We start from the raw sequence: 10,651 nt of genomic DNA on the forward strand, positions 1-10,651 counted from the left end.
CAATGCCCACATGGTGAATACACCCACAATTTCTATGTCTGGTAAAATGTTTAAGCCTTTAGCCTGCATGTTTATATACCTCTACTGCTTGAGCCTGCCCTGAATGCTATTCAGATAGCTGCAACTTCAGTTTACATTACGCAGAAAAGTATGCCAAAGTGCTTCACAATAATAAAGTTAAAAACCAAGAATTCAAAGGGACATACAAAAATAGTTGTTTAAAATAGTGAGTTCAAGGATGATATGAAGTGGTTTACATAAGAAATGATGGAATGTGAAGACTAGAAGGCTGAAAGCTCAGCCACCAATAATGAGGTAAACAATGGCAATGCACAGACCAGAGCTCGATGATTTAATTCTGAAGATTAGGTCAGTTATCTTCTTTGATAGATAGATAGATAGATAGATTTGATAAATTAAGTTGGATGATTTGTACAACTATTATTCTGAAGAATATATTTATAGATCCTACTCGTGATCTTCTCCTGATGTTTAAGATATATCCCAACCTATGATCAAAACAAAGTTCAAATTTCATTATTCTTTTCTATTCATACTTAAGCATAATCAAAACACTCAATAAAATTGCAGTGTTGCATTTGGAAAACTGTCAGAGTCATACTGGAAACCATGATTTTATATGCCAATTTTCCCTTACCCATCACAAGCTTAAAATTTATACCATACATTTATACATTTTTCAAACAAGCCAAAAAGTTTCCAGAATTTAAATTCCAAAATATACAGTAATCAAAATCCTCATTATTCAGTAAATTTTGTGAATAGGTAGATTGAAAGATCTTTTTTGTTTACATAAAATTTGAAGTTATGAATATTCTCACTTTGAAATAGAACATGCAGAGACAGTGTAAATTTTTTTAATGTCAGTTAGGAATTGGATTGAAGTTACACCAATTATTGTTCATTAAAGGTAAATTGAACAGTTTGGTATCAAAAGCTGTAGGCCTGGAGTGAGTCACATGTAGGCCAGACCAGGTAAGGATGGAAGTTTCCTTCCCTGTAGGGCATTAGTAAGCCAGACGGTTTTTTTCTGACAGTTTTATGGTCACCGTTAGACTCTTCATTCCAGATTTTTAAAATTATTTAGATAGATTAGATTAGATTAGATTATTTACAGTGTGGAAACAGGCCCTTCAGCCCAACAAGTCCGCACCGACCCTCCGAAGAGCAACCCACCCAGACGCATTCCCCTACATTTACCCCTTCACCTAACACTACGGGCAGTTTAGCATGGCCAATTCACCTAATCTGCACATTGTTTTTTGGACTGTGGGAGGAAACCCACGCAGACACAGGAAGAATGTGCAAACTCCACACAGACAGTTGCCTGAGGCGGGAATTGAACATGGGTCCCTGGCACTGTGAGGCAGCAGTGCTAACCACTATGCCACCGTGCCGTCCTGACTTGAATTCACATACAAATGTACCACAAACCAATGAGAACAAAAAATATACTAACGTTGAAGAAAGGAGAAGGTTTACCATGCTGATAACCAGCTATGAAGGGAGTGTCTTGTAAGGAAAGGTTGAGTGAGATGGACCTGCAATCATTAGAATCTAGAAGAGTGAAGGAAACCTTATTCTTAGGGGACTTAACAGAATCGATCCAGAAAGACTGGATTTTTCTTCCCCCTTGTGGGAGAGGCTAGGACCAGAGAGTGTTATCTCAGAATAAGAGATCACACATTTAAGACAGAGATGAGGAGAAATCACTTCTTAGATGGTAGTGAAACTGTGGAATTTTTAATTGCAAAGGACTGTCAAGTCTGGGTCATTTAGCATATTCAAGGTTGAGACAGATTTTTAATCAGCAAGGGAATCAAGCATTGAAGAAAAGTAGAGTTGAGGATAATCAATCAATGATGATCACATTGAATGGCAAATTATTGTGACGGATGCCTTGCATTCCTGCAATGTTATGTATTGCATGAGCAGAATCAATATAACTTAGGGCAGAAAGTCTAGTTAAAACAAAACAGAAATGTAGGCCATGAAAGCTGTAGGTTAATTTAAAATGTATGTCCTGATATCAGACTGCAATTAAGTTCGAAAAATTTCCAGTACTTCATCTGGTAATTTATATTTATAGCACATCAGTTTTGTTCTCTTCACAGCTTCTCCCCCATCATTATCAATGCCAAACCCAAAGAAGGTAAAATCTATTTCACTTCCATCTTTCCCCCCTGTATAGATCTTGAGATCTCCTATCTCTTGCAGCAAATTTTGTTCCCAGTACTCTATCATTGCCATTCCCCAGCCAAGTTCTAAAGACATAAGGCAATCCAACTCAGTTTAATCTACCTTCAAATTGGAAGGAAGGTGCTGAGTCTTTACTTAGTATCTTTCCATGGCATCACATGGAGACGAAAACATAATAGAAGTGAGCAGGTGAACCAATGTTTTTCTCACTCTATGATACTGTATAATGGCAACCCAATGTGCTATGCCACATTCAGTATTAAAACCATTAGAAAGTCAAGTAACATTAATACTGGTGCAAGACTTTTTCAACAAAATATTTTTAATGTATAACAGCAAACATTATTCAGTATTTGAATAGTTGTAGATACTTTAGAGAAGAAAATGTTTTAAAAAAGCGTTCACTAAAATGTGTTCTGAAGAGTGTAAAGTCATTCATCTTTTTGTCTCCAGTGAACACGTTCTAAAAGGGCCCGAAGTATATTTCCTGGTATTTTTTGGTGTTTGTTTATCAAACCCTGCACAGCTTGCTTTGCCTAAAAGCAATGAGAAGATAGCATCACATAAGTCTGTTATGAACAATTTTGTCTTCACATCAGAAAACTGCTATGCTACAAGTTTTATAGTTTTAAGTTAACCTCTATTGATATCTATTTGGGGAGACCCAGCAAGTTCTTAATCTGATTCAAATTCTCCATCCACTTAAAGACAGTTTTTATGCTCACTTTAGACTCATACACAATCTATGAGATACACTGTCTCTGTGCACTAATTTACCTATGATATCACCAGCTAGCATTTTAGCTAGTGACAACAGTATACATGGGTCCTTTCAGTTTCCCTCTCCTTCTGAAAAATATTTGGATCTGCTGATATCTTATCAACAAGCAGTCAAGAACTCACTGTGTACAAAACTGACTGTTACTTTATCATTGAAATGTCTTTTAATAATTTGTCTTCAGGATAGAAATACAGATTTTACAATGGGTTGCTTTTTTAAACCACCAAAATAACAATGTGCCCAAATGCTTAACAACACAATAATAGGAAAAGAAATTACCTGTTCAGCCAGCTCAGCAGCAGTTATATTGGGATCATAAGGAATTGGATCTCCCAAGTAAGTACAAAATTTGACAGGAAAACCACCATAAATTGGAACAAATGGCCATTTAAATTTTTCATATAACCACTTACATATACCTGTTAAAAATTGAGAAAGTCACGCTGCAGGTTAAATGCTGTGTAACACTTAATTAAATAAGCTATGAGCACTGCCATATGACCACTATCATAACTAACAAAAAAAATTGTAATATTTTCTTGAAAGATTAATGATCTTAAGTTAGGCAAAAGTGAGTACTGCAGATGCTGGAGGTTAGAGTCAAGAGTGTGGTGCTGAAAAAGCTGAGCAGGTCAGGCAGCATCCGAGGAGCAGAAAAAATGACGTTTCAGGCAAAAGCCCTTCATCAGGATGCCATTCTTGATGAAGGGCTTTTGCCTGAAACATCGATTTTTCTGCTCCTCAGATACTGCCTGACCTGCTCAGCTTTTCCAGCACCACACTCTTGACTAAGATCTAAAGTTAGAGTCATACAGCACAGAAACAGGCCCTTCAATCCAACACATCCGTGTTGACCAGATGTCCCAAACTGACCTATGGGTTGCGCTTCGGCGGGTTGGTGTGGACTTGTTGGGCCGAAGGGCCTGTTTCCACACTGTAAAGTAATCTAATCTAAAAAAAAAGAAACAGGCCCTTCAATCCAACATATCCGTGTTGACCAGATGTCCCAAACTGACCTATCACATTTACCAGCATTTGGTCCAGATCTCTCTAAACTCTGTATTCATGCAGTTGCCTTTTAAATGTTCTGATTGTATCCGCCTCTACCACTTCCTCTGGCAGCTTGTTCCACACATGCACCACCCTCTGCCCCTCTGGCCCTTTTTCTCTCTCACCTTAAACCTGTGCCCACTAGTTTTGGACTCCCCTGCCTAGAAAAAAAAGACATGGCTATTTACCCTATCCACATGCCTCATGATTTTATAAACCTCTATAAAGTACCCCTCAGCTTCAAAGGCTCCAGGGAAAAATGTACCAGTCTATTCAGCCTTTCCTTATAACTCACACCCTCCAGATGTGGCAACATCCAGGTAAATCTTTTCTGCACCCCCTCAAGTTTAACAACATCCTTCTTATAGAAGGGCAACTAAACTTGTACACAGTATTCTAAAAGTAGCCTCACTAATGTGCCAAATCCTATACTCAGTGACCTAACCAATGAAGGCAAGTTGCCAAATGCCTTCTTCATCAGCCTTCCACTCCACTTCCAAGGTACTAAGCACCAGCACTCCAATGTCTCTATGTTCAGCAACTCGCCCAGGGCCCTGCCATTAACTGTCTAAGTCCTCCTCTGGTTTGCCTTACTAAAATGCAACTGTGGTATCTCTGGAGTGAAGAAGGGCAGATTGGAGTTATGGGGAAGGAATTGCCAATGGGTGGATTGGGGGGGGGAGGGAATGGGATGATAGGACACAGGTCCCTTTCAGATGGTAACCTCTTTTCCAATACCGGGCCCCTTGACTGGGCATTATGTACCTTTGAAATAAGGGAAGCCCACTATTAAAGGCTCAATGGGTGGCACAGTGGTTAGCACTGCTGCCTCACAGCACCAGGGTCCCAGGTTCAATTCCAGCCTCGGGCGACTGTGTGGAGTTTGCACATTCTCCCCGTGTCTGTGTGGTTTCCTCCAGGTGCTCCGGTTTCCTCCCACAGTCCAAAGATGTGCGTGTTAGGTGAATTGGCCATGCTAAATTGCCCGTAGTGTTAGGTGCATTAGTCAGGGATAAATGTAGGGGAATGGGTCTGAGTGGGTTACTCTTCGGAGGGTCTGTGTGGACTTGTTGGGCCGAAGGTCCTGTTTCCACACTGTAGGGAATCTAATCTGATCTAAACCTGACAGCTTGTTTAGTGCCCTTATGACAACACTAGAAGGTCTAAAGTCACAGACACCAGGTTATAGTCCAACAATTTTATTTAAAATCACAAGCTTTCATATTGCTACCCTTCGTCAGGTGAAGTCGTGCCTCAGCTGACGAAGGGGCAGTGCTCTGAAAACTTGTGATTTCAAATAAACCTGCTGGACTATAACTTAGTGTTGTGTGACTTTTGACTTTGTCCATTCCAGTCCAATACTGGCACCTCCACATCATGGAAAACACTAGAAATCCAAATTTGTTTGGGAGAATCACTAAACCACCACTAAATTCAGGCAGACTCAGGATTAATGACATTTAAGTGACTCGATAATGAGTCTAATTGGTCAGTGGCCAGATTCTCTGCATCAGCCCATTCCTCCTTGGACCTAATGGGGTTCAGTACTACCACTGTGAGTGGGACGAGTGGCCTCCCCTACCATTGTGGGCCTGCCTACCACCTAGCCTGCTCCAGTGGGCTGTATTAAATCCAATCACTCCTTACGAATCCAGTGACCAGCTCAGATATTAGATAGAAAATGACTACATGAGCTGTCATTTTCTAAACCAAAGTTGATTAGTTAGTTTCAAATGGAGCACTTGACTCCTTAGTCAGAAAGTGAAAATGTGCAGAAGCATTAAATGTTTTACCAAGTATAGATCAGATGAGGCGTTCCCAAACGCATTCACCTTAAGTGCAGCCAGATTGCTACAAATTCTAATGAGAGTGGTCAAGACAGTATTAAATTGAATAATATGAAAGAACTCTTGGGCTACAAACAACACAAAACTGACACTGTGTCCCTGCCATGATGGCAATAAGCTTTCCGAAGAGAAAAGAAACTCAGCTAGTTTCCCATTATGGCTGATGCGGAACCTAGTACCCTTCACATTTGCCATTTCTGTGTCTTCATTTTTTAAAAATATAAATAATTATCTAATATAAGTTGAGTATCAACTTGTAAAACTTATCAACATAGATGGTAGTAACAGCAGGTAAAAAGATTAGGAGGGATTCCTGGTCAGCTACATGATAGAAAGTAACCGGAGGCCCCACCACAATTTCAGGCTACAACACACATCTAAAAAGGAGTATTTTTTCTTTCAGTGATGAACTTCCTGGGAGGCAAGTTGGCTCAGTGGACAGTATGGATCAGATTGATACCAATGGCCCTGGAATCAATTCTTGTTCCAACTAGGATGGATTTGGGACCTGCCTCCTTTCCTTGCCAGCTATGGAGACTGTGACATCAAGAATCGGTCTTACCTTTGTGCAAAGAACTCAAGAAGAACATATTTGCTTGGCTGCTGAGAGCCAAGGTGAACTGTGTAAATTGTCACCGGGTTGAGAAGAGATGATTAGGCAAATTAAGGAGTGATTCTAAGTTTTGATTTTATGCATTAGAAGCTAAATATATTGGAAATTTTATGAGTTGCAGGGCAGAGTAACTAGCGTCAAGTCTTCACTGAAACTTTTAGCAGTTCAATATGAATGTAACCCATTGTGTTACATAAAGAAAATTATCAAATCAAAAATATTCATGGTTACACTGCCACACTGGGTATGCATGTGTACCAATATCGGTCTTTGAAAAAAGTGTAAGTATCAATTCTGTCCCATTTTTCTTACATCAAAGCAATTGAGCTTAGAAAAGGAACTTATCAAGCAGTTAAACACATTTTACATTCATTCAACAGTTGTGAAATTGTAATTCCTTTATTCCAATCCATTTACAACCAATAGAAAATACATTTATTCTTTCTTCACCAAGGTGATATCATTTCAGATTAATATCAATATTATCCTACTTTCAGGTTTGAATCTACTCTAACATTTATAAAAGGCTGGCACGGTGGCTCAGTGGTTAGCACTGCTGCTTCACAGCACCAGGGACCCAGGTTCGATTCCAGCCTCGGGCGACTGTGTGGAGTTTGCACATTCTCCCTGTGTATACATGGGTTTCCTCTGGGTACTTCGGCTTCCTCCCACAATCCAAAGATGTGCATTTCAGGTGAACTGGCCATGCTAAATTGCCCATAGTGTCAGGGGTGAATATAGGGTAGGGGAATGGGTCTGGGTGGGTTACTCTTTGGAGGGTCGGTGTGAACTTCTTGGGCCGAAGGGCCTGTTTCCATACTGTAGGGAATCTAATCTAATTTTATTTGGAAAAGTGTAAACTATAGGATTGAAATGCTGGTGATGCTAACATAGCCAAAATTAACACATCAAATATGATTCATAATAGTTTGAATGAACATGGAACTCAGATGGAGATTTCAATAATGTGTCAAATATTACTGCACAACACACAACTGGAAATTATTTAATTCTATGCTGGAATTTAAAATCTGAGGAATACTTCATTGCCAACACATTACAAAAGAATTATTTTAAAATGTTGCAATTGTAACCTGCATGGCTAATAACAGAAATGAACATTAAATACATTTGTCCACAGGAGGAAAAAATATTACTTACCAAAACATCCAAATGTCCTAAACCCTTCTCGAATATTCCGTGTAAACATAGGAATAATGGGCTGAAAATAGTAAAAGAGAAGGTGTTAAAGAAGTATTTAAACCGTTTTACAGATTTACATTGCCCAATATAATTTTATTTTTAACAATCATGTCTCAACTAGGTGAAATATACTGGATTTCAATGGATACCTTCAATGCATAAAAATGAAACATTAATATTTCCTTATTTTATTATTAGGCAGGAAGGGTGACACCTTGCTGTCAAGAGGGTCACATACAACATGGATCATGAGCTTAGTTGATTAGAAAGGGCTACCTTATTATAATGATGATTTGGTTAGTAATTTTTCTGATGGCCCAGAACAATCGCTACAACCTAAATTTACATTTGTTATTGGCACGGACCCTGATCCTACCTTACTCTTTCAGCATTAAAAGTATAATTTTAGAGCAGTAACATTTTCATAGTGCATCGCAGAACAGAATTTGAGAGAATTAAATTTTTTTAAACTGCTCTTTGGGTTTCATAAGAACGTACTAGTCGTAGCTGTAGTCCACAAGGGCCCTTGTGCACTCTGCTATTTGATATGATCATAACTGATCTTCAACTTCAACGCCACTTTTCCTCCCGCTTCCCATGTTCTTTGATTTTCTAAAAAGATAAAAAATAGCCAATTGCTCTCTCAAATATACTCAAAAATGAAGCATCCATAATGCCCTGATGTAGACAATTCCCAAGATTCACCTTAGAGTGAAGAAATGTCTCCTCATCTCAGTCCTGAATGATTGCAGTTGTGACCACAAGGTTATATTTCCCAGCCAGGGAAGAAAAAAACTTTGCCTAACCTTTTAACCCCCTTCAGAATCTTGTATATTTCACTGAGATAACCTTTCATTCTTCTAAACTCCAGCAAGTACCAACCCTATTTACTCAGCTTCTTACCACAGGTAACCCTCTCAACTCAGGAACAATTTCATTAAACTCTGCTGTACGCTTCCCAAAGCGAATATATATTTCGTTAGATATTGAAACCAAAATAGTATAAAACTGTCTAGCCGTGACTCCACCAAAATTCAATACAACTACAGTAAAACTACAACTACAGTATGCTTATACTCTAATCATTTTATAATAAAGAGCTTTTCTGTTCTCATTTCCTCCCATTAAGCTCCACATTTGTGCATTGAAGAACAAAAAACAACACAAAGACAGGCCCTTTGGCCTTCCAAGCCTGCACCAATACATTTTGCCCTTCCATACTAAAACTGTCTTCACTTACAGGATCCGTATCTCTGTATGCCCTTCCTATTGGTACATTCATCTAGGTGTTTCTTGAATGCTACTATTGTGGCTGTTTCCACTACCTCTTCTGGCAGCCCATTCCAGGCACTCACCAACTTTTGTATGAAAATCTTGCTTCACACATCTCTTTTAAACATCCATGCATCCTCACCGCCTTCCAACCCCACCCTACACCTTGAACCCGTGTCCCCTAGTAATTGGCCCCTCCATTCATGCCATTTATAATCTAATTAAACCTTTATTAGGTCGCCCTTCAGCCTGCTGCGTTCATGTAAACAAAACCAATCTATCTAACCGGTCCTCACTTAATTTGCATAAATCTACTTGGAGCTGTATGCTCTTCAGTTTATATTACCATCAAGCTTTGTATCATCAGCAAACAGATACATCCTTTCATCCAAGTCATTAATATAGATTGTAAATAAGAAGGCCTCAGCATTGATCCCAAGAACACTCCACGACATTCAGCTTTCCAACTTGAAAAGATTCAATTTTTCATAACACTGATTCCTGTCCACTAACAAATCCTCTACTCATAATATATTACCCTAAGCTCCAGGAATACTTGCGTAACATTCTCATCTTTCATGATGCACCTATCAAATGCCATTTGGAAATCCATATATACTCCATTCACTGGTTTCCCTTCATTTGTCCAACTTGTTACAACCTCAAAACATTCTAATAGATTTATAAAAGCATGATAACTTTATCAAATCAACTATGATTGTCAAAGCGCATGTTAAAACTAAATTGCAGTATCTTCCTCACAACTGATATTAGACTCGCTGGCTTTTTGCACCCTGGTCACCATGTCATAATATAGATAGAGGCTCAGGAGAAGGTTATTGCTAATCAATTTTGTTCCCTAATCACCCCATGCTCACTGATCTGCACTGGCCCCTATTCGAGCAATGCCTTAAATTTAAAATTCTCATCCTTGGTTTTAAATTCCTTAAAGGAGAAAGTGAGGTCTGCAGATGCTGGAGATCAGAGCTGAAAATGTGTTGCTGGAACAGCGCAGCAGGTCAGGCAGCATCCAGGGAACAGGAGAATCGACGTTTTGGGTATAAGCCCTTCTTCAGGAATGAGGAAAGTGTGTCCAGCAGGCTAAGATAAAAGGTAGGGAGGAGGGGCGTTGGAAATGCGATAGGTGGAAAGAGGTCAAGGTGAGGTTGATAGGTCAGAGTGGGGTGGGGGCGGAGACAATAGACAATAGGTGCAGGAGTAGGCCATTCAGCCCTTCGAGCCTGCACCGCCATTCAATATAATCATGGTTGATCATTCCTAATCAGTATCCTGTTCCTGCCTTATCTCCATAATCCTTTGAGAGCTTTATCCAACTCTTTCTTAAATGAAACCAGAGAGTGGGCCTCCACTGCCCTCTGGGGCAGAGCATTCCACACAGCCACCACTCTCTGGGTGAAGAAGTTTCTCCTGAGCTCTGTCCAAAATGGTCTACCCCGTATTTTTAAGCTGTGTCCTCTGGTTCAGCACTCACCCATCAGTGGAAATATGTTTCCTACTGCCAGAGTGTCCAATCCTTTCATAATCTTACACGTCTCAATCAGATCCCCTCTCAATCTTCAAAACTCAAGGGTATACAAGCCCAGTCGCTTCAGTCTTTCAGTGTAAGGTAATACTGCCATTCCAGGAATTGACCTAGTGAACCTA

The 10,651-nt window shown here is 39.6% G+C and overlaps 1 protein-coding gene across 6 annotated transcripts in view; it reads right to left on the reverse strand.

Annotated features, from left to right (window-relative positions):
- Window positions 1–1,357: 1,357 nt before the first annotated feature.
- The window catches only part of tmem68 (transmembrane protein 68), a 63,892-nt gene continuing 54,598 nt past the window's right edge, over window positions 1,358–10,651 (reverse strand). For 4 of the 6 annotated variants that reach the window (XM_043688382.1, XM_043688379.1, XM_043688380.1 and 1 more), the window contains 3 exons: window positions 7,673–7,733; window positions 3,281–3,420; window positions 1,358–2,756 (listed from right to left, as the gene is read on the reverse strand). In XM_043688382.1, coding sequence (XP_043544317.1) covers window positions 2,652–2,756; window positions 3,281–3,420; window positions 7,673–7,733 — 306 coding nt within the window. In that variant the 3' untranslated portion in view covers window positions 1,358–2,651. Of the gene's footprint in view, window positions 2,757–3,280; window positions 3,421–7,672; window positions 7,734–10,651 lie in introns of those variants that run through there. The other 2 variants (XM_043688383.1, XM_043688384.1) reach the window with 2 other exon arrangements.

Source organism: Chiloscyllium plagiosum, chromosome 4, assembly GCF_004010195.1.
Source record: "Chiloscyllium plagiosum isolate BGI_BamShark_2017 chromosome 4, ASM401019v2, whole genome shotgun sequence".
Taxonomy (NCBI): Eukaryota; Metazoa; Chordata; class Chondrichthyes; order Orectolobiformes; family Hemiscylliidae; genus Chiloscyllium; species Chiloscyllium plagiosum.